Here is a 25,261-nt window from a genome sequence, read left to right as displayed (position 1 = left end):
TGAAAATTAATTTTCCTGGGTGAAGTCAGGTCTAAAATCTCTCCCCCCCCCCAAAAAAAAGAGCTTGTATCTCCGTGACCAGAGTGCTATATAAGCCTCCAATACATATAACTGTTCTACTTCTGGTAAACAACAGTGCTTTTCATTAAAAAATGAAATTTAAAAAAAACCAGGCCGATGATCTATTTGCAATCCTAGGCCCTATGGCTTATTTGTATTGTATTGTATGTCTTTATTTATATAGCGCCATTAATGTACATAGCGCTTCACAGTAGTAATACACGTGGTAATCAAATAAATAACAGATAATATAAATACTGCACCGACACACTTTATTCGAGCAAATACCCAGTGTGTACCTGGCAGATACCTGGAATGCGCCGCTCCTCACCTCTGACAAGACCCGTTGTGTTTGCCTTCCCAGCCTGGGTTCATGCCTGGCTGACGGGCGGCTGATCTGTTAAATGATAATGATTATGATTTAATAGGCTGCAATGCTTCGCGTGTCTACCAGATGGCATAAATTCATGAATTGTAATGCAGTATATATATATATATACTGTGCAGTATTGCAGCCAGTGGGAATAAAATGCTTCAATCCCTGCTTGGAAAATAACCCAATGCACTCGGGCAGAAAACAGTCACAAACCTCAATACACCCGGGTATACCCGAATTCGTGGGACTAGCCGAGCTCGAATAAAGTGTGTCGCCAGTGTAACAGGTCATGGGAATAAGTGCTTTAGACAAACATAACATTAAGGAAGAGGAGTCCCTGCCCCGAGGAGCTTACAATCTAATTGGTAGGGAGAACGTACAGAGACAGGAGGAGGGAGTTCTGGTAAGTGCGTCTGCAGGGGGCCAAGCTTTATGTATCATGTTCAGAATGTTCACAGTGCTATTTGTATGCTTCTTTAAGCAAGTGTGTCTTAAGGTGGGTCTTAAAGGTGGATAGAGAGGGTGCTAGTCGGGTACTGAGGGGAAGGGCATTCCAGAGGTGTGGGGCAGTCAGTGAAAAAGGTTTAAGGCGGGAGAGGGCTTTAGATACAAAGGGGGTAGAAAGAAGACATCCTTGAGCAGAACGCTAGAGTCGGGATTGTGCATAGCGAGAAATTAGGGCTGAGATGTAAGGAGGGGCAGAAGAGTATAAAGCTTTAAAAGTGAGGAGAAGAATGGAGTGTGAGATGCGGGATTTGATTGGAAGCCAGGAGAGGGATTTCAGGAGGGGAGATGCTGAGACAGATCTAGGAAAGAGTAGAGTGATTCTGGCAGCAGCATTTAGGATAGATTGTAGGGGAGACAGGTGAGAGGCAGGAAGGCCGGAAAGCAGGAGGTTACAGTAATTTATTTGTAATCATAGGTTATCCATTGGTAAGGAAAGAGAGATCTTCAACTTTATTGAAGCCCGTTATCTTCAGTGGATTAGAGGTGCATTTGTAAATATTCCTTCTTTGCTGTTGACTTCTTTCTTTAGTCACTCAATGTGGTCTCTCCTTTGACTTAGTGTTCTGCTAGGACCACCGCATAATTAGGGTTGCCAGGTGGCTTGTCCAAAAATACTGGACACAATGGTGAAAGGTGCGACGCGCGAGAATCGTTGGTGGGGAAGAATGTCATTTATAAATGACCTGACTGTTATGTCATTTTTTCTAAATTTCACTCCAAGTATTCACCAATTTGCACCAATTTATATTCTATTTCGTAAAAAATCTGGGGAGGAGTCTTGGGAGGGAGCGTCCTTCCGAGGATTGTTTTAGGAAATAGAATATGAAATAGTGCAAATTGATGCAAATTGGTGCATGCTTGGAGTGAAATTTAGAACAAATGACGTAATGGTCAGATCATTTATAAATAACTGACAGTCATACTGTACATGGCGAGCAATACTAATCTTAATGCTCCTCATACAAATTCCAAGATTGTTGCACCCCTCCTCATTCTCTCTCTCTCTCTCCCCCCTTGTCCTCTCACCCTCCTACCCCCCTTGTCCTCTCACCCCCTCCCTTCATCCTCTCAACCCCCCCCTCATCCTCTCATACCACCTCCCTTCATCCTCTGTTACCCCCCATCCCTTCATCCTCTCACACACACTCCCCTGTTATTATCAGTACAGTAGCTTTCCAATTTAGTCTTCAAAATCCAGCTTTAAATTGCATATTAAATTATGCCATTGGATAAGTAACCTGCTCTGCCTTTTTGGGGATGATCTGTAAGTAAGAAGGTGCTGCAGAGATTGCAATGCTGCTGTGATGAGAGCTGAGTTATGGAGCCTTTCTGAGAATTTACAATGAAGGTTATTTTTAATAGATCTTGAAAATGGGAAGACCGTTAGTATAGTAAAAGAAAAGTGAGTGTGATTGAGCAATTAAACAAAGTTGCCAGTACTGTATGTACTGTCTGTCACCACACATATACACACACACACACAGACATATACACACACACACACACTGAAACATATACACACTCACTGAGATACACACAGAGACTGAGACATTCACACACATACATGCAGGACACAGGACACAGGACACAGACAGAAAGACAGACACACACACTGACACACACGTACACTCACACACTAAGATACACACAAACACACACACAGACATACACACACACACTGAGATACACACACACACACATTGAGACATTCACACACACACACACACACACACACACACACACACACACACACACACACACACACACACACACACACACTGAGGCACACACATATACAGGCAGGACACAGGACACAGACAGAAAGACAGACACACACATACACAGGACTAGATAGACAGACACACACACACTGAGACACACCCACAGGCAGGACACTGAGACACACACAGTCTCACCTCTCTGCTGCATGCTTTTCCTCCGCTGTTTGGCCCCACCCACCAGCCACCTCCTGATTGGCTGAATTACACAGCAGCAACCAATCAGAAGCTGCCCAGCCCCATAGCAGAAGCAACCCTGCTCTATCCCATGTCCTGTAGTATCTCTCATATTTTACCGGACAGGGGAAGCAAATACTGGCCTGTCCGGTTCAATACCGGACACCTGGCACCCTACGCATAATACTTGTCATGGAGTCACATGGTAGAGCAACCAATCATGTTTAAGCCATTTATTGTCTATGGGAATAAAGTGAATGGTACAGCACCCTAACTTCACCTCAGCAAACATGATATTCTTCACCACGCAATATGCCGTTTGGTCTTACTAACGGTATGTAACTTCAACAACAACCATTGTGATATGTTAACTGAACTAGGTTTGTTATCCTTTGAGTCAAGATGCAACGTATTGTATTGTATTGTATGTCTTTATAACGTACAGCTTTCATGTCTCACCTTCAAATACTTTTTAGACAAGTTACCCAATTATCTGTGCAGGGCACTCATCCCTTTTGTTCACAGCACATATCCCCTTTGATTCACCTCCAGAAACCTGATTGTTGTTCCACGGTTCAATAAAGAATCTGATCGCCCTTCCTTCTCGTACCAATCCCCTCACTCTGATATATGTAATAAATAAATAAGGAGATGCTGATGTATACATAGGTCTTCCTTTGCCTTATGTTGGCATTCATGTGTTGCACTTATCAAATTGTTCCTATTGTATTTACCTTGTATTGTAATTTTGTAAAGTTCTGCATAGATTGTTGCTACTATATAAATAAAATGATATGTAGCACCCTTTACCCTGCTTTGCTACTGATAAAACAGATGTATTCAGGGACATCTCTTCTCAGTTAACAGTCCAATCATCACACCAGATTGGGTATAACTGGGTTTATTGGTACATGCATGTTGGTATATACAGGTCACAGTCCTGGATGCAGTACCCAGACTTTAGGCCTTGTCTATCACTCTTTGTAGATCCATTACCCCCTGCTGGGGCAAGGCCACAGCCTGCTCCCTCTAGGGAGATGCTCTCTGATGTGTCCTCACTCTCTGAAGTACAGCCCAGAACACCCTAAACCCACTAACCCTTACTCTATTCTATAGAGGAGAAACCCCCTTCCATCCCTGGGGAGTGGCTATTAAGCCGGCCTACATACTGTCTTAGACTCCCCCCACCCCCCATCCTTACAATAACAGGCTAATCCTGAACTTTATTGAACATACACACACAGTTAACAGTGTAACAGGCCCGGCAGGGATTACTCTTAACACTGCCCAATCCTTACTGGAGCTTACAATGTTGAAGGGGCCAGGAAATCAGTAGTGCAGGGGGACTTGGCTACATATACATACATACACAGGCTACATGTGGAAAAACCTACAGTATTGCATGATGTACACAATCTGACACTAGATGGCACTTGAAACACATACTATATTACTGGCATGACTCAAAGCTAAGTAAGTAGCCACCTGTACTCCTTAGGAAAGTGGCATGACAAGGTCGGAAGGGGGAATTGAGGCCATGAGTAAAAGTTAGATATTGTGGTGGTCAGAGAAGGGAAGGAGCTTAGGGATATTAAATGTTTGTTATGGAAAAAAAGCAAAAATAAGGATTGTAATTTTTTTTTTACAAATGTAAAAAAACAAAACACACAGAACAAATACAGTATATGGTGGTTCTGTTTATTTGTTACAGTTGGCAATGGGTTAGTGTTCAGATAGCACGTGGGATGGATCCGCAATTATTTCCCCACAGGCGGTGCAAATATTAGAATCTTACTCTTTTAAAGTAATTGAATGTAAGTATTATGATTGTTTATTTATAAATAGCCAACATAATCCACAGCTCGATACAATGGGGGGAACAGAATTACATAGATTACGTAAACAGAAAGGCATACCAAATAAGTACAAACATTTAATATCAGAAAAGGCACAAATATATAATAATTTGAAGTAAAAACTAGAACTGCGTTAGATGAGAAACAAATGTAAACTTTGTACAGCATTTAAAAGTCAGTCTGGATTTTGTGTGATTTCCTTTTCCCTAATAGCCCAAACAAAAAAGTTAAATATGTTAGATCTCCGTTAGTGTATAAGCATAATGTTTCATCAGTGATGTTTCTTTGTACAGAGCATTAACATTCTTACCATTTCACAATTGACCAGATCAAACTTGATCCCTGTGCATACATATGTTTCCATATTGTACTGTGCATGTAGTTCTCTGCATCCAAACTTGTCTGTATGATATAAATGTAAAGTGCTTTGTCCATTCTGCAATTTAAACATACAAAGTAGTATGTGTGTACAAAAGGTTCCTCCATTATTAGCCATCCAAGCATAAAATGAATTAAAGTTTAATGTTTTCCCATGATCTTTTCCCAATACGGATTTATTTATTTTTGTAAGTGGAGTAATACTGTAGTGTAGTTACCAAATAGTTTTATTATTTTGATGCACTGTATATGTTGTCTGTAAAGGTAGACTTGCTATGTAGCAGAGGAATAACTTTTTCAATGCACAAGTGCACTTTATAAAAAGACCATTAAAGCAACAAACAAATATTTATTAACAGAGCTCACATTCCTCAATACACTTTATTCAAAAGATATGTCTCTCCATATAGTATATAGTTCATCAACATGCCAATAATTTGGAGCTAAATAAACTTTTTATCGCCTAACAATAACTTTTGTGCCACTTTATTTTTTTTTACATACTGTAGTTATTGCCTGGCATATCAAATTGCAGGAATGTGGTCAATAATGCAGAACACAACGTATAGGCTGTATTCTTGTGTAATGGAATCAATGTGTGTGTGGATGTCTAACAAATTATTTTGAAACGCCATGTGTAACACAAAGTGTGCAGTGGTCACTGAGGGTCAGGGTGACATTGTATGAATGTGTGTTTTGGGGAAACATGGGAATGTGTGGGCGTGTCAGTATAAGTATTTCTAAATCATTCTGCTATTTATTATATCAATATAGTGCATGGAGAGTGAGAACTCCTAGATATTACACAGATAAACCAACATCCCTGTCCCACTCCCAATTTTTTTTTTACATTATCTGAACTGAGGATTCTGTACATCCTGATTTCTGGGGGTCACCTCCCCCTCCCCCCCTCCCCCCACCCCCCATCAGTTTGCAGAAATATTTGTAAAATAAATTGTGTTTAAAAAAAAAAAAAAAAAACTTTGGCCTAGATACATTCAACTCCGTTAAAATTGAGTTAATGTCTCAATTTTAGGACCGAAGTCATGGCCTGTGACATGGGACCCTCAATTTTACCTGAAGCCCTCGATCGTCTGTTGGTTGAAGAATCTTCATGGGTTAGTACTGTATTTCTTCTTTTCTTATTGAAAGTCGTCTACTAACAAAAAAAATAGCCATATATTTGCACATCTCTAATTACCACATACAGATGTAGCAAGACTTACTGTATACATTGTCGCCACCCGAACAAATGAATAATGTGGGGAGTCTGATCCGTAAGCATGGACCCCGGCTGCATAATCGCAGCAAACACTGTCCATAGCGTCGCTTGCTTTTCAGCCGCGGAGTTGGGGACAGAAAGTCATGCTACATGTGTAGATTGCAACTATGTACTTTCCATACATTTTACTGTACTTTACAAAAAGTTAATAATGCTTTCAGTAGATTATATCTTTGGTTTCTGTTTTAATAATATGGTCAGCATCCGATTGGCATGTATGAGCTACAAATACTAATAAATAATACAAATTAGATGTGTGATATTTTTAATTTCAGCTTTCTATTTAAAGCAGCAGTCCAAGCTGTCATTTTTATTTGATTTTTTCCTCCCTTTATATGTGCATCAATAGTCCACACAATGATAAGTAATTAGTTAAGTAGCCAATCGATCGGCAAAGATTCAGCTCAAGGGTTCACTAAATTGTTGTCAGTGAAGCAGAAGAAGATCAAAGATGTAAAGCTCTGTGGGGACGATCATGTGACCAGGCAATCATTAGATATAATTGGTGCACTGCTAGAGAGAGGGCAGAGCTCAAAAAGGGGTGTGCCAAAGCCTGTTTCAGAAGAGGAAGGGGATGAGACTTTGTAAATGGTTGTTATAGAAACAAAAATGCTTGTTACGTTATAATATATAAAAAATGTCATTCAGAGTTGTTTTCTTTTTTTTTTTGTTAAATGCTATAAATATATTCTCATACTACACAACTGATTTATTTTAAAAAAAAACACATGTAGGATATTGGTTGGTCTGCAGCTTTAAGTATATAATGTGATTGTTAATTACAATGATTCTAAAACTCATTGCAAACAACAGTCCTACACTTGATATGCAATATACAGTTGCACATATTGTGTTATTTTTGTTCTTTCTTTAATTCATTTGTGGTTGGAGTGTCGTTCAAGCAACTACAGTATGGCACAGACTACTTCAGTATTCTCCATAACGCACTAAGGAGAAAGAGTTACATTGGGCATGTTTATTTGAACACAAAATAATATGGACAAATTTCATGATTTTTTTTATTATAACAAACGACAAATGTAGTTCCCATTAACCCAAGCATGTACAAAAAGAGTGGGCATTACCGATGATATAAAACCATTTCTTTCCAAATATCAGTGCTTCAGGATGTACTCTTTTTAATAGAGTAGCTATTTAGTGTAGCTATTTAGTTGCTACTTTGAAGACAATAACAGCCAATTACTAAGACTGACCCTCTGTTTTTATCAGAGATTTGAATATATACAAATTTAAAAAAAAGTGTGTATTGCAACAATGAATACATTTACCTATTGATATTCTTTATACAGTGTACATTTGTTTTAACAGCTTTGCTGTTATTAAAGGAGCTTGTGCTATTCAAACAAATGTTTTTTCCCCCCGTAGGTGGGAAGCAGGTGGTCTCCGGAGCTGAACCGCCTTAATTTCAGGTCTGGGGACCCCCTTGCTCCCCAAGATACTTACCTCAGAATTTGCTGCCAGTATCACTCTGCAGGTTTAAAATGTCCCGGTCGCGTAGGCAAATAGGAAGCCACAGGAGATGACGTTCCATCTTCCTATTTGACTGTGTGATGCGGAACATATAAAGTTGCCAATACTAGGCCCAGCCCAGCCAGAGCTTCTACTGGCACTCCCTTCCGAGGTAAGTATCTCGTGAAGCAGCCAGTTTCCGGAGCTGAAATTAACATGGTTCAACACTTGAAACCCCCCACTTCAAACTTTTTTTTTTTTTTAATGTTTTACATGTTCTGCTGCTTTAAGCTCTGTGTGACCCTATTTATGGCCTGTGTGTGACCCTATTTATGGCCTGATTCAATTGGTTCTGATGGGGTAATTACACCATAGGTATTTTACTGTTTATCTACATTTTTGAGAACATTTTAACAGTAGGAACAAAGTGCCTATCATACTTTTGTAGATGAATGGGGTCCCTCGGTAAATTTGCAAATACTTAAACAACTGTTAACCTTTTGAGTGCCAGAGAGGCCCCAGCACTCTGATCACGTGACTGCTTCTTTGTCATGGGACCCCTGTAATGCCAGACCCCATTAGATAGTGGCTATGTCCTGGGGCAATCCAATGGTGAAAAAAGCTTTAGTTATTGCAGAACCTTATTGGTTTTTAATAATAATGTGTCTCAGGCCGTGCGTATACTGCCCGCGACGGGCGACGTCACCCAAAAACAAATGCATTTCCGCCGCGTGCGCTTATAGTAAGCGCGACGGCGACAATGCGACCGAGCGACGTCGCGGATTTTGGAAGCTGGCAATATTTGATTATTCAAGGGCTGTTGCTTCATGTGACAGCCCCTAAACCAATCAAATGCCAGTAAGCCCGCGACGCCACCGCAAAGCGAAATATAACTTTTGCTAGCGGCGACAGGTGACATCACCAGTCCCGTCGCATCGCCCGTCGCGGTCACTATACGCGCGGCCTAAGTGACAACTAACAGCTAGCACAATTTACAAAATAATTATCCACAGTATATTTAGTTCACAAGGAATTTGATAGCAACTGCATATATTCTTACCAGGGGAGGGCAAACTTTTTTCCTGTGCCCCCCTGCCGGCACTTCCCCTCTCTCCGCACCCCCTCTCTTACTTCAGCTCCAGCGTCGGCTTCATAACATCATTTGATGCCGCGCTGCCATGGCGACGCGTATAATAAGCCACCGGAGTCAAGGTAAGGGAGGTTTACAGAGACCTTCGCCGCTTTCACGGCACTTGATTTAAGTGCCTCGGGAAGTGCGCTAGGCCTCTGTAAACCCCGCGCCCCCCACAGTCAGTCTCACGCCCCAGTTTGCGCACTGCTGTTCTATACTGATCACACATTATTAATCAAATGCAGTAAACATAAGATGTTCACACTGTACAGGAAACAAATCATAAAATAAATGATTAATTACATCATATATTACATATACAGGCATACCCCGGTTTAAGGACACTCACTTTAAGTACACTCGCGAGTAAGGACATATCGCCCAATAGGCATACGGCAGCTCGTGCATGCGCCTGTCAGCACGTCCTGAACAGCAATACCAGCTTCCTACCTGTACCGAAGCTGTGTGTAAGTGGGGAGACTATAGAGCCTGTTACAAATGCGTTATCTACATCAGTTATGCACGTATTGGACGATTGCCGTACAGTACATGCATCGATAAGTGGGGAAAGGTAGTGCTTCTGTTTAAGTACATTTTCGCTTTACATACATGCTCCGGTCCGATTGCGTATGTTAATGCGGGGTATGCCTGTACTGTAGGCAATTATTCAGTGCATGAGGTTTATAAATCCACAAAACAGGTATACAATTTTGAAATGTCAAGCCAAAACCAGTGGACCTTATCTTTTCTTTCCTTGTTCTTCGTCCAGATCTGTCAGGCAGCAGTTGCATAAGATTTGTACATATTTTGTTATTGATGCTGCAAGAGCAATTTAGAAAATTATATTGTTGTCAGATATTATTACCACTAAAAACACTGAAAATATACGCATTAATATAGCACTTACACCCTCCCAAGAAATATTTTTGTAATATACTGCTTAGATTTTTGTATTTAATTGACACACACACACACACACACACACACACACTCACACACTATAAGAAAAAAAATAAGGACAAGAAGTGTAGGCTCCATAGTATAACTCGATATATAAACAGGTTTAATAATACACAGAGAGCCTCCATGAGATGCAGCAGTCCACGGAAAAAAGACCTGCGGACTCCGTCAGTATTTGCCATAGCGTCCATGACAATCCTACAAGTTTCATCATGCGTAGGGTTGTCATGGACGCCATACCAGCTGATGCGGAAGTCGCCATCTTGGAAGAGCCACACAAGGAGAGGTAGGCCTCTATCCAATCCGCTTAGTGGAAAATACCGATGGGGTCAGCGGGTCTTTTTTCCATGGACTGTTGCATCTCTTGGAGACTCTCTGTGGATTCCTGCCCTGGATGGGTGCTGCTGACTTCTGGCCAGGCCCAATGTTTTTGCCCGGTTGCGGATCCTTTCATTGCCGCGGGTCCCAGCTCTCCCCAGATGCACGCCTCCCTCACTGACATTGTCTTGTGCCAAGCCTCTTATGCCAGCACTCATCAGACCTCTCTCTGATGTCGATGCATGAAGGAATCTGGCCCAGCTTCCGGCACGCACCGGCATGAGAAAGAGGCTTGGCGCAGGACAGTGAGGGAGGCCCCCAGTTGGGTAGAGCCAGGACCCGGCGGCAACTAGAAGACCGTCAGCCGAGAAAAGAAGTTCCAACTGCTTTGTTTTGCCGCCGGTCTAGGCTCTCCCCGGCTGTGGGCCCCCCTTAACGTCCCGCGCAGGGCCTCTCTCTGATGTCAGAGCGCACACTGGTGTAAGAGAGAGGCCCGGCATGGGAGAGTGAGGGAGTCCCACACAGCGTGGGAGGGCCGGGTCTTGAGACCATCCTCAAGGTAAGTGTGTGTTTTGTATTTATTTGTGGGGTGGGGTTATTTTGTTTGGGGGGTGTTTTTTTAATGTATTTGAGGGGTTGTGGGGGTTGTATGTATTTGGGGGGTTGTATGTATTTGGGGGGGTGGGGGTTTGTATGTATTTGGGGGGTGGGGGTTTGTATGTATTTGGGGGTAGAGGAGTTTGTATGTATGTGGGGGGGTTTGTATGTATTTTTATGTATTTGGGGGGTCGGATTTTTTTGTATGTATTTGGGGGGGTTTGTATGTATTTGGGGGGTGGGGTTTTTTGTATTTTTTGGGGGGTGATTTTGAATGTGTGTGTGGCTGAGGGGCTAGGGGATGAGTGTGAGGAGGGGAGATTGAGGGAGCGGGATTGAGTGGAAGTTGGTTAATTAATGGCATGGGAGAGTGAGAAGAGTGAGGGTGTGTAACAGAGGGGTGAGGGCGGAAGTGCGTGAAGAAGAGGGGCTAAAAGGGAGATGGGGAGAAATGCATGGGAAGAAGGGGGGAAATAGAGGGGGCTCGCAAAGTGTAAAATGGGGTGGCACGCAAGACCGCCAACATGGGATGGGGGGGCCCCGGTCGTAACTCTAGTCTTGGGCCCCAGGAAATCTGTTGGCAGCCCTGCGTGGGAATAAATGTCAAACTATGACTATCTAGTTGGTAGCAGCATGACAAGTGTAGCAGAAACATATCCAAGTAACAAAGGACCTTTATTACTTGGACATTTTTCTGCTACAGCTTTAATTGTTTGGGGACTTCCTTTCACTTGTAATGTTCTATGGAATGTTACATTCACACCATCATTTTTTCCACCTGTCAGATACTGGCATACTCATATACAGTAGCACAGTACTACCAAGAGTGTCACGAGTGTGTATCTGCTACATCACATCTCCCTGCCTTTCAGCTGGATCCCAAGTGGTAATGGTATCACCCATATGTTTTAAAGACTTTTTACCTTATGATTGTTTTTATCCTGTATCTGATTTCGATCACCACATAAGTATCCCTACGATGGAGCATGCACTTCTTTTTCTCGTGTGTGTGTGTGTGTGTGTGTGTGTATATATACACACACATACATACACACATACACACACACATACACACACACATACACACACACATACACACACACACACACTATTATTTTTTCTTAATTAATACATGTCAGCTACACAACATATTCAGTAACATATACAGGAATGTCTCTTACCACAGATCCATGAAAGATACTTTGGCCTCTTTTCTGCTGGCAAGTAAACGCCTAAAAAGTAAGCTGGAATACCAGAAAGAGCTATCCCAATGCCGATAAAAGTATTAACTGTATCACAATACAGTGGAACTATCACCAGGAAAAGGCTGCAAAGGCAGTAAACCACAGGGAAAAATAGGCTGACCTGCAATGGAACAGTAAACAGAAACATATCTGAAAATACTTCCTACCCTACTAGCTTAACTTACTGTATTAACAAAATGCAACACTGCATCTTAAAATCGCATAAGCATAGTTATAATCATCTGCTTGTTATACCATAGTTTTCCTTGTTGGTAATACATTAATGTGAATTGTTTATGTATAGGTGTTCAGTTTGAACTTTTCATTATTTATTTCCAAACAATGTTTGTCATATAAATACAAATATGGTTAAATATTATATTTATACGCAAATATAGTGTGACGGAGCTCGACTCCTATCAGGAAGAGAACCCGCAAGGGCTGAGGTAGGGATGCAGAATAACCGACCAGAGCCCAGGGACAGAGTCCTGTTAGAGTATCCGAGGTCGGTAAGCATGCAGAGAGAGGTTAGGGCTGGCGGCAGTGGTGCAAAGTCCAGTAAACAGGCACGGGTCAGGGCAGGTAGAAATCAGCGAGGTCGGGGTCACGGCCCGGGGCCAGCAACAGGGGAATCCAAACAGACAAAAGGGTACGGCGTGACAGCGAAGACAACAGGAGCTGCAAGAACTAGAACCTTGCTTGGCGACTCCCACCAGGAATTGCAGCCTTATATAGCAGCCTGCCAGTACACAAAATGGCCACACTGAGCAGAAATGGCAGGCAACCCGGAAAACTCGAACCACAGCAAAACCCGGCACGGATTGAGCAGAATCCTTACATATAGTTGGCAAATTCAGTTAAATGCTACAGCAACACTGTACTTTCTAAATGTTTGGTTTTGCTAAAATCTGAACATGTATCCCATTTTGCAAAGCATCATGGGTTTATTTGTGTCCCATGCTCTGACAATCTAATGACCTTTAACAGTACCTGATTACAACTCACCTTTACAGGTCTTGATCTTTCAGGTTGAGTGATTCGTAAAACAATTAACCCAGCAACAGACAGTCCCACGAACAGCCAATAACTGAAGCTGTAGTAGTTAATAAGCAGAAATACATCTTCCACAAGTAGATACATTATGGCCATTAGTCCCTAAAATATGAATTTGAATGTATTGTAAGTAAATATAGTCAAAATCAAGAGAGTTAACATATTATATTGGCAAGTTTAAATAAAAGATTGTCCTTTAGATTCCAAGGCCCAACAATGATCTTCTTTAGACAAGGTTGCTTTCATACATATTTAATGAGCTGCATAACACTAGTTATCTCTTGCATCTTCAATTCTTAGAGCAGCTCATATACATTTGTAAGACGCGGAATCTTGTCCCAAGTAGTTCTTGATTCTATTTGAACTAAGGGTGCAAAATCAGCACCAAATGTATAAAATAAATCCAACAGCTTTCAATTAGATGCATATTTTTTTTATAACGAACTAATATACAGTATGTGTCCTTCTATTTCTTGTGGATAATTGACTTCTATAAGCCCAAAGGAAGAGAAAGACAAAGAGGTATATGAAGCTAAACATATAAAAAAAAGTGTGCATAGATAAAAATAACTATTTACGTTTACACCAAATATAGGTGCATCCTTAGTAATCGGTGTCTTACATTTAACACACAGAAAAGGGAAAATAAATGTTACAGACAAACACAGGGGCCGATTCACAAGCAGTGATAAGTGGTTTTAAGTGCGATAAATGCCTTAAAAGCGTCATACTGCCAGCTGCGCGATTCACAAAGCAGTGATAACATTGCAGTATCGCACTATAAAGGCTTTTTATCACCAAAAAAGTCAGTGAAAAAAAAGTCGCACAATAGGCCAAAAAATGGCAAACACGTCGTTTTTTTGCCAGTAAGCACTATTCACAAAGCAGTGATAACTGATTGTAGAATAAAAGCTCACCATTTCTTTTCACCAGCTAAAGGCTGGTGCAAAAGAGATGGACACATGCATAAAAGCATTTTTTTTGCTCTTGCACAGCATTAATACAAGAGGCTGTCGGGGGTCTCCGGGTGGTCCCCGCGGGTGTCTGGGGGTCCTCAGGTGGTTGCCATGGGTGTCTGGGGGTCCTCGGATGGTCCCTGTGGGTGTCCTTGGGCCTCCAGGTTGTCCCTGCAGATGTCCGGGGGCCCCACAACGAGCTCCGGGTGGTCCCCAAGGGTGTCTGGGGATACTTGGGTGGTTCCCGTGGGTGTCCGGGGGTCCCCGCTGGCCTGCGGTACCAATCCTATGCCCACCAAAAAAACTAATTCCAACCTTTTAAATAAATACAGCCCCCTCCCCCCTAACACATACAGTACTGTAATGGGCAACATTACTATTAACCAGATATGGATAATAGTGCATTTGTCCACTTAAAATTAAACATTAACAAGCAGAAATAAAGTAAATAAAACGTGTACCTACCCCTGCCAGCCTGCCACGATGAAGGCCTCATCACTGTCCATGTCCTCCGTTGCCAGAAACAATATAATAAAAATACAATCTAATGGCCCCTAACCCCTTAATCACCATAGCGATTAGTAACCGTAATAGTATACAATTAAGAGGTTAACCCACCATCCCCCACTACCCACCCAGGATGCCCCTCCCCAGGCAACTACCCCTACCCTCCACCCATTCATTGGTACAGTGGGTACATCATGCTCATATAACATGGGCATGATTTACCACTATAGCAATAAATGGTGAAGCTAAAAAAAAAAAAGTCCAAAATAAAAAACACATTACATAGAATTTTTTTTTCCCCTGTGGTCAAATAATATATTTTGAATCACAGTTATATCACTAAACACATTATTGATGCACTTGGACATTTGGTTCTCTATATTACATAGAAAACTAAACACATTACAAATGCCAATAAACCAATTGATTGGCACATCTGGGCACATCATGCCCATATAATATGGGCATGATTTAACAGTATGGCAGTCAATGGTCAACCTAAAAAATAAACAACCACCAACAATATCCAATGCAATCAAAACAATCACCAAATAAAGGACAATAAACAAGTAAACACAACAAAATTACCAGCAATCAATTAAGCAAATACCAAATAAACACCAGCATTAACAATTAAAAAAAATCAATAAATAAAAGAAAACTCAAAATAAATATCATTCAAAATTAAAAGACCAAAAATAAACCACTATTAAAAAGCAAACACCAAAAAAAAACAGAAATCAGCATTGAAAACACCACAAAAAATACTATAATACTAAATCAAAACACAAAATAAATGGCATAAAAATATAAAAACAAAGAACCAAAATACATTTAAAATACATAAAAGGAAGCATTTGCAAAAATAACCATTGCTTGTCACTGTATGTATGTATAGCCGTAAATGTATAGCAATGAATGGGCCAATTTTTTTTACAATAAAATACAAATACAATGAAAAAACTTGTAAAAGAAAAATAACGCACAATAGTGCTTTTTTTTGTATCGCACTTAAAAAATGGCATTCACTTCTTAGTGAATCCCAATTTTGGCCTCATGTTTTAAAGTGTGATAAAAAAATGTCATAGTCGAACACAAAAGCACTGATTTTATCACTGGTTTGTGAATCGGCCCCACAGAGTATGATGCAGTCAATTATAAAATGTAGTTAAAAAGAAGAAAAAAAACACCCCTTTTGCACTGTTGCTTAAGGAAATTAATAAGGGACACCTATTACTGTACTGTATTCTTTGTGAAGCGCTGAGTACATTTTTTGGCACTATATAAATAAAGACATACAATACCTAAGGCCCTATATTTCAGGTGGTGCTGTAGGTAAATCGATTAATATAGAATAAAAAAGAAAAGAAAGTACCCTAATAATCACTATTTTCTTTCATTTTGTCCCACACAAAATTGAATAAAGAACTGTAATCAAACTTTGACATCACTGATCAACATTTTGAATGATCAAAATACAAGATCCATTTATTTGTAGAAAACTTACAAACCCCCTTAAAAATGGATAATAATACAGTATATCCCCTCCACGTATTATCTTCATTAGCTGCCAGTAAAGTTTTCTTTTTAAATCCACATACTCTACTTCCTATATAGTATATATACCATATAGATAAACCTTTGATATTAAACCACTACCAATATTTAAATATCTTACAAATGTAGCAAAAATTTGTGTCCCTGTGACTGGAAGAAACTAACTCTAAATCCCCAGCATTTTTTGTTTTGCAGATGCGGCTATCGCGAATGAGCCACGACTGCAAAAATTGAGTTTAAAGGCGACCGTAGTACTCTGGAGTTATGATAGGTGGCGCTAATGTGTGTTTAACCTAAATGCAATGTAACTCACCCATAATCACGTTCTGGGTACTGGTACTTGGACACTTACTCGGGTGGGGGCTGGTACTCGGATGGGCAGATTGTTGCGATCCATATGAAATGATCTATTCAATCTTTTTCTCCTTCAAAAGTTGCCTCAATCAAACATACTCTACCTATCCATGACGTGTGTATTGCCCAGTCTCTGCCCCTCATGCCAGGGTGCACTATTCTAATAAAGCAATCATTCATGTGGAAGTTGTGTTGAATAGAATTCTTCCAGCCTTTTTTGTTGTTGCTGTAGAATGGGTATTTCATAGCGATATACTGATATATCTCAGAGAGAGTGGCCTTCTGATCTGTACTGTATTGAATGGCAGAATATATCAAATAAACATAGCTTAAATACAGACTGAGACAAATTTGCTTAATGCAAAGTGATTTGAGTAAAGTGTGAACCTGCTGCGCTTGATGAAAAGTACAAGGTCATATTAAACAAAGAAAGACAGTGTTTAAAGCGAGACATTTCTACATTGTATCTTGTATTGAAACACGTGTAAAGTTCTTGGCATGACTGGGCAAATATACTGTACAATCTGTACAATACTGTACGCCATCTGCAATAAATGAATAAAAATCCTACTGTACAGATGTAGCAAGACTTACTATTTTCGGTACCGCACAAAACCAAGTATAAATCCCCAGCATTTATTTAGCAATTTGTGGCTCCCTTAGGACGTGGGCATAGTCAGCGCTTAGCCGCTGACCCGTGCTGAGCCGTGCTCACGCTTGTCAGTGAGCCCCTGCCGCCGCAATGAGAGCGGCTTTAGCAGGGGCTCGCGCACGCTTCCGCAGGCGTGCAGAGACATAGCAGACAAAAAATTAGTTTCAGCGCTGAGAAGAGCGGAGGGCCGGTCACGTGAGCGGTTCACCCAATGAGGGCGAACCAGCTCTGTGATGTCACTGGCCCGCCCATAGACATGCCCCCGGACGTTTTTTTAATGGTTTTGTTTTCTGTAAACAAATGGTCCTTGTATTTTGATCATGAAAATGTTGGTCAGTGATGCTAAAGTTATATTACAGTTTTTAGTGGGATAATATATATATAATTAAATAATAACCGAGAGTGCTTATTGGGTACAGGTATTTTTCTACAATAGACAATGTGTGCTGGATATAATCAATCAGTGGTTTTCTTACATTTCAAATGTACATTCATTTTCTTATGTGGAAAATCCATCTCAATGTACTACTCTTAAAAGAGCCTCCCCTCCCCAAACCACCATTTCTTTTACATGGATGGGAAGCAGGGGGTGATGAGATACTTACCAGGGAAGGTAGCGCCTGTGCTTCCTTACATTTAAATCCCCCACATGATGTGGGTGAATAGGAAGCCACAAAGGATGCTGTTGCAGTTTCCTATTGGCTCATCTAACTCAGGAGATCTAAACCTCCATTTTGTTTTCCATGGAAGGGACAGTCCTGGCGCTACCCCTTCAGCAAAATAGAAATTAGAGCACTTCCTCTCTAGGGGGTGAGGAGGATGGAGGAGGGTAGGGTATCAAACTGGGCGAAATGCACCTTTAAGGTAGTTTAATTCCAGAACCTAAATACTGTAATACAAATCTTACAGAACTCGTGATAGAAGGAAGATACTGTACTATAACAGACAACACTTCATATACATTTGACTTTTGCCATTAATTGCCACTGAAAACTCTGCAAATTCTGTGAATGTTGTCCTGTAATGCTGTATTCGTGATACTATTGAAACTAAAGAAGTGGATCGCACTTGCAGGTCAAAGTCACAAACTATCAAATGCATATACTTTTTCATATAAAAAAGGGGAAACCCTAGGAAAAAAGGCAAAATTAAAAATTATGCAATTACCACTTTGGGCTTGTAATAATGTTTCTGAAAGGTTGTGGACACAATACCACGTAAACATTCTCTGCCTCACCTTGTGTATCTTTAGTCCATTGGAAGGAGATAGGTAATGCACTGCTAATGATTTCTCAATTCCCTTCCATTTCAAACAATTCAACTCAAATGGATGGAAGTTTACAATGTTTCATGATTTGATATTGCACCATATTGAATGAGTAGATCTAGCGGACAAGTTCTCTAACCAGTGCGAGCAATTCTTTGAACCAGTGTTTTCAACGACAAAAATTGCTTCTACCAAATGTTGAATTTAGCCTTTTATTTTTTTTTAAATGGTAACTTCATATGGGAGATGTATAATACAGTATGTCTATTATTTATACTTACATTGAAGAGAAGAGCGGGAACTGGTGTATAGCTATCCCGGTGAATCAAGCTCAGACTTGCAGGGAGATGACCTTCTCTTGCTCCAACGTAAAATAGTCTAACAAAAGTGTTAAAATATTTTCTTCATTAAGAATGATCGTACTGATTTTTACTAATGAAAAGATGGTCTTCAGTTAGTGAACCTTAGGGAACCTTAGTGGGCCTTAGGGAAGTTTTTGGTCAAAAATCACAATTAAAGTCGGACATAGAATTACCCATATGGAATAAAAATATAGTAATGTTACGGAAGTCTTACAGTCCCTTATTAGTAAAATAATTATGCTCCTATTGATTGTCCCAAAATTTCAAGCTAAAATGTCACTATGTCATAGAACAGTCTAATATTATTTATTTATAAATTATTTTACCAGGAAGTAATACATTGAGAGTTACCTCTCGTTTTCAAGTATGTCCTGGGCACAGGGTTATGATGACAAATACATGGTTACAAATACATAGTTACATTAAGTGAAAAGGGCTATACAGTACATTATATACAAGACATTGCATGCACATATAATATGTAATGTATTGGGTTCCTACAAATATCTCCTAACCAAGAAAAACAAATCACCTTTTTATGGCTCTGTATGTTTCCTGATAATGAAAGAGAATCACTTCAGATTTCCAAAATGAATTTGTTATAAAGCCAAAGGGTGAACCGACATTTCGGCTGCCTGTGCCTTTTTCATGTTCCTTAAATACCAGTTGGGTCTCTAATTAATATTCTGTGAAGCAGCCTTCACCTTCTTCAGGATGATTCAAATTAATGAGCTTAAATGTTTGGTACCTTTCTTTATATCAATTTGACTCCAAAATGGACCTAATACTAATACTTCCGGAAATAATATTTTTTAAATGTAATACTCATTTAAATGGACATAAAGCAGTCACAGATTGTCATATGTCTACAGTATAATCTAACAGGTCTCCCATTATGATCCCTTATGTAATTACAACTGCTACCTCCTATTTCCATTTTGCTAATGTCCTATGGCTCCCTTCATATGCAATAAAATAATCAATAAAATCTGCACATACTGTAAGCAGTAGGGTAGATTTCACTGGACAATTGTGCCTATACAGTATGTTTTTCAATAAGTTTAAGGATAGTGTGAGTTACTGGGAAGCTCAGTGATGTTTGCAATGGTTAAGGGAAATTTAAATAAAATTAGATTCTGCATGTACAGGTAGAAGATGATTTAAGATGTATTTTGTCTAAAGAACAAATGGGTTTTGTGGTGCTGAAAGAATTCAGAGACAGTTCCTTTCTTGGGGTGGTGGAGAGTCACATTTTCTTCTGAGGATAAATTGTTGTGTAGCCCCCTGCAATATTTCCCTAGCCTGGCATATAAGTCTTGGTACTGCTGCGGCACAGTTTATTCGAGCATTTGCCCGTTCTGTGCCGCAGCAGTAGCCTGGCGCGCGCCCGAGTGTGACGGGCGCGCGCCGAAGCAGCGGAAGAGCGCCCTCCGATCGGGGCGCTCTCCCTACCGCTGCCGGGTCCGCCGGGTCCCCCGGAACCCCCTGCCGCTGTCCCGCGATCGCGGGACACCAGGGCTCCCTCGGGGAGCCCCTGGACACGCGTGCAGGGGGCGCACGCTCCCGATGACGCGTGACCGCGCATCTATGACGCGCGGCACGCCGAGGGGCGGCCACTAGCAAGCCGGGAGATTTCCCGGCTTGCGGTACCGACCACACTTCAATAAAGTGTGTCGGTAGTGTAATAGCCAGCAGTGCTAGGTTTAATAAATCACAAGCTGGTGAGATTACATTCCCTCATGTCTGAATATTGTAGCAACTTACAAGCACATGTCGACAGGATGAGGGCCTAGCTATATTTAATTCTGCCCAGTCACTGGGACAGAATAGCTTGGCCCCTCCTCCTGTATAAAGATGTTGGTTCCTCCAAATTAGTTCAGTTCTTCTCCTTAGGAAGTGTGAGTTCCTGCCTCATAACTTAGGGCAGCGGAGCAAAGTGGGCGGCGCGCGAGACTCGCTGCGGGGGGCGCGGGGGTTACAGAGGCCCCCGCACGCTTTCCGAAAACATTTAAATGAATGCCGGGGGAGCTGCAGGACCTCTGTATACTTCTACTTACCTTGTTTCAGACGCCCCTGGTCATGTGTCGCCATGGAAATGCGACGTCATATGACGCCGCGGGGTCATGTGATGTCACGTTGTTGTGGCAACGTGACGTCATGACGCCAGGACGTCTGAAGCAAGGTAAGCAAGGGGGGCGCGAGGAGAGGGGGACAAATGGCACGGGGTTGCAGGGAAAAAAGATTGCACTCCCCTGCCATAGGGGGTATTTTTATCAAGCCACCTACAGTATCAACTTCTTCAGTTACTGTAACAAATTGTTATTAATATAGAGGTTGTGGCATCCTCCTGCGGCACAACTATTGCAATTGATTCTTCCCTGGTAAATTCAAAGGTCTTCTTTTAGTAAAAATAGAAAATATAATTTATGAGACACAACAGCTCGCAATTCTGACTTACTTCTAGGGTAAATACAACGTGCTCAGTCAGGAGATGAAAGACAGATAAATTGTACTCCACAAAGTACATTACACAAGTACAATACACTATTTTTTTGTTTGCTTTTGCGCCCCAACTTGTGATTTTCTTTATATTTCTTAAGACAAAAGAAACTTTGGGCCTCATTCAGTAAAGGTTGATAAAAATTATCGCCAGGGCATTTAAATCGCCGTTTTTTGGGGCGTTGCTATCACGGTATTCAGCAAGCCTTCATTACCGTTCATAGCAAAATTCCCAAAACGAGCGATTTGCTACCAGCGACTGCATCTAGCCTCTGAAAAGGACTAACCCGGCGATAGATTTCTGCTGCAGAGAGAGCGGCTCTGAGAGAGCCGCCTCTCACAGCGAAAATGTCGCTCACAAAAATTGTTTTTTAATATACATGTGTTTCATAGTGTAGATGTGCAGAGGGTCTCCGGAGCTGAACCGCGTTGGTTTCATGTCCGTTGACCCACTGCTTCCCAAGATACAGGCACCTTTATGGGGTGCATCTACACTATGAAACACATGTATATTAAAAAATATTTAATACACATCAATACACGCCCCTCCGCCCAAACACAAACAGTAATGGGTAAAAATAACTATTATCCAGATATGGATAATAGATTATTTGCCCATTATTAAACACAACATTAGCATGCATCAAAAAAGTAAATATACAGTTCTACTTACCACACCAGCATATCCCTCTGTCCTCCATTGTCAGAAAGCATATATACATAATAAAGACATTCTAATGGCCCCTAACCCCTTAATCACCTTAGTAATAACCGCTATAGTAATTAAGGGGTTAACCCACCCTGCCCCGATACAAACCCGGGAGGCCTAAGCACCCACCCCGGACTGACTATACCCACCCTGTACCCATTGAGTAGTATAGTGGTACATCATACCCATATAATAATAATATGGGCATGATAAGCTTCTATAGCACTCAAATGGGCACCCTAATTACAATACATTAATGCACCAGACACCCAATAATAAAACATAACTCCAAAAAAACATACTTCACTAAATAAAAACAGTAGCCAGCTAATCCAATGAATACAAGCAATAACAACATCAACAATGAATTAATTAAACCATTAACCAATCAAAACAATTAATTCCTAAAACTTGGAATTATTTTAAACAGTAACCATTCAAACCAATTAATTACTAAACCAAATCAAAATTAAGTCACATTAACCAATCAAACCAATTAATTTCTACAACATTAATGAATTAATTGAAACATTAAACTACAAGAAATAAATTCAAACAATATCTGAAATAACCATTAAACGCATTAGCTAACATAATACAACATGAAGTAAAAATGAACAACAATCGCAAACATTTGATTTCCATCAAGCAGGAAAAAAACAAACAATGACATCCACATAATAAACTGTAATTAAAAAAACAACAACAGCAATACCAAGCCAGAAATGCCCCCCAAATATTGTCATAATAATGTATAAATCTGTACCTTAAAGTGGTACAGATATTAAAATATTATCTGTCAATGTGCCTCCCCCCAAAAAATCAAAAAACACATCCAATGAAAAAAACTGTTAAAAAAGACATTTACAAACATTCAATATATTACTTACCATTTGAAGCGCTGGCATTCCAACTCCTGGAGAAACAGGAAGCTCACGTACCTTGAAGGCCTCCAAAAGCATCCGATGCCATCCGCCATGAAGATCCGGATCAGTTACCCAAATCTTCTTCTTTTTTCTTTCATCACCTTCTATTTTCATCTGACACCATTTCTTGATCTTTATCTTCTATCTTCATCTGTCAATCCAAAAAGCTCCATGGTAGATCCCAACCAATGTTGTCTCGTCGTCTTCTTGGGCTCAAATGAGGCATCACGGTCTTAAATAGGGCTTGTGACATCACCTTTTGCCTCAAAATGGTTAAGAGCCACTTGATTGGCTGTTAAAACCATGTGCCGACTTAAAAATTTTTTTTAAATGACGTCACTTAAAGGGAATAATGCCAGCCAATCAGAATGGCTGTGCTTCATTTGCCTTTAAGATGACGTCACGAAGCCGGCGTCACATGGTATTTCAGCCAATCTGATCGTGGGAACCAATTCCACACTCTGGCTGAAATGCCATGTGACATCGGCTTTGTGACGTCATCTTAAAGGCAAATGAAGCACAGCCATTCTGATTGGCTGGCATCATTCCCTTTATGTGACATCATTAAAATAAATTAAAGTCGGCACATGGTTTTAACAGCCAATCAGGTGGCTGTTAACCATTTTGAGGCTGAATGTGACGTCACAAGCCCTATTTAAGGCCGTGACGCCTCATTTGAGCCCAAGAAGACGACGAGACAACATCAGTTGGGATCTACCATGGGGCTTTTTGGATTGACAGATGAAGATAGAAGATAAAGAAGATCAAGAAATGGTGACAGATGAAGATAGAAGAAGGTGGTTAAACAAGGAAAAAAGAAGATTTGGGTACCTGATCCGGATCTTCATGGCGGATGGCATCGGATGCTGTTGGAGGCCTTCAAGGTACGTGAGCTTCCTGTTTCCCCGGGAGTCGGAGGGACTGCGCTTCTAATGGTAAGTAATATATTGAATGTTTGTAAATGTCTTTTTTTACAGGTTTTTTCATTGGATGTGATTTTTGTTTTTTTGGGGGAGGCACATTGACTGATAATATATTAATCTGTACCACTTTAGGGTACAGTTTAATACATTATTACGACAAAATTTGGGGGCATTTCTGGCTAGATATTGCTGTTGTTTTTTTTTATTACAGTTTATTATGTGGATATCATTCTTTGTTTTTTCCTGCTTGATGGAAATCAAATGTTTGCGATTGTTGTTTGTTTTTACTTAATGTTGTATTATGTTAGCTAATGCGTTTAATGGTTATTTCAGATATTGTTTGAATTTATTTCTTTGTAGTTTAATATTTCAATTAATTAATTAATGTTGTAGAAATTGATTGGTTTGATTGGTTAAAGTGACTATTAATTGTGAGTTGGTTTAGTAATTAATTGGTTTGATTGGTTACTGTTTAAAATAATTCTGAGTTGTTTTAGGAATTAATTGTTTTGATTGGTTAATGGTTTAATTAATTCATTGTTGATGTTGTTATTGCTTGCATTCATTGGATTAGCTGGCTACTCTTTTTATTTAGTGAAGTATGTTTTTTTGGAGTTATGTTTTATTATCGTGTGTCTGGTGCATTAATGTATTGTAATTATGGTGCCCATTGAGTGCTATAGATGCTTATCATGCCCATATTATTATTATATGGGTATGATGTACCACTATACTTCTCAATGGGTTCAGGGTTGGTATAGTCAGTCCGGGGTGGATGCTTAGGCTCCCGGGTGAGTGAAGGGGGTATTAGCCCTAAAGATGGGTGTCTAGACCTTGTGGGTGGGTAGCGGTTGAGTTAACCCCTTTATTACCTTAGCGGTATTTATTTATTTATTTATAAAATATTTTACCAGGAAGTAATACATTGAGAGTTACCTCTCGTTTTCAAGTATGTCCTGGGCACAGAGTAAAACAAATAATACATGGTTACAAGTACAGTTACATAAATGAACAAGGTATACATTATATACAAGACATTACGTGCACCGTTAAAGAAAATATATATTATGAGCGTATGAAACAGTTACAGACCAGATTAAAGTGTGAGACAGCCTTAGATTTGAAAGAACTTAAGCTGGTGGTGGATATGAGAGTCTCTGGTAGGTTGTTCCAGTTTTGGGGTGCACGGAAGGAGAAGGAGAAGGTATTAAAGGGGTTGTCATGTCATCAACGGCATACATGTACACATATTCTTCTGGTGGAGGGGGTGCGCTTGGTGATGGAAGGCGGTCGAAGGTCCCATTCATCCCATCCATGCCACCCTCCTGCTCCGGCGTCGGAGATACAGGGGCATGAACTCC

At 40.5% G+C, this 25,261-nt stretch overlaps 1 protein-coding gene across 1 annotated transcript in view; it reads right to left on the bottom strand.

Annotated features, from left to right (window-relative positions):
- Positions 1-4,582: 4,582 nt before the first annotated feature.
- Positions 4,583-25,261, bottom strand: part of LOC142481693 (Y+L amino acid transporter 2-like) — a 61,075-nt gene continuing 40,396 nt past the window's right edge. The window contains exons 7-10 of the mRNA XM_075582961.1: positions 18,763-18,859; positions 13,141-13,290; positions 12,073-12,256; positions 4,583-9,835 (exon numbers count right to left, since the gene is read on the bottom strand). Of these exons, the coding sequence (XP_075439076.1) occupies positions 9,756-9,835; positions 12,073-12,256; positions 13,141-13,290; positions 18,763-18,859 (511 nt within the window). The 3' untranslated portion in view covers positions 4,583-9,755. The remainder of the gene's footprint in view (positions 9,836-12,072; positions 12,257-13,140; positions 13,291-18,762; positions 18,860-25,261) is intronic.

The sequence above is a fragment of the Ascaphus truei genome, chromosome 2 (genome assembly GCF_040206685.1).
Source record: "Ascaphus truei isolate aAscTru1 chromosome 2, aAscTru1.hap1, whole genome shotgun sequence".
Classification (NCBI taxonomy): domain Eukaryota; kingdom Metazoa; phylum Chordata; class Amphibia; order Anura; family Ascaphidae; genus Ascaphus; species Ascaphus truei.
The sequence above is the reverse complement of the archived record's forward strand: the minus strand, read 5'-3'. Positions and strand labels throughout refer to the sequence as shown.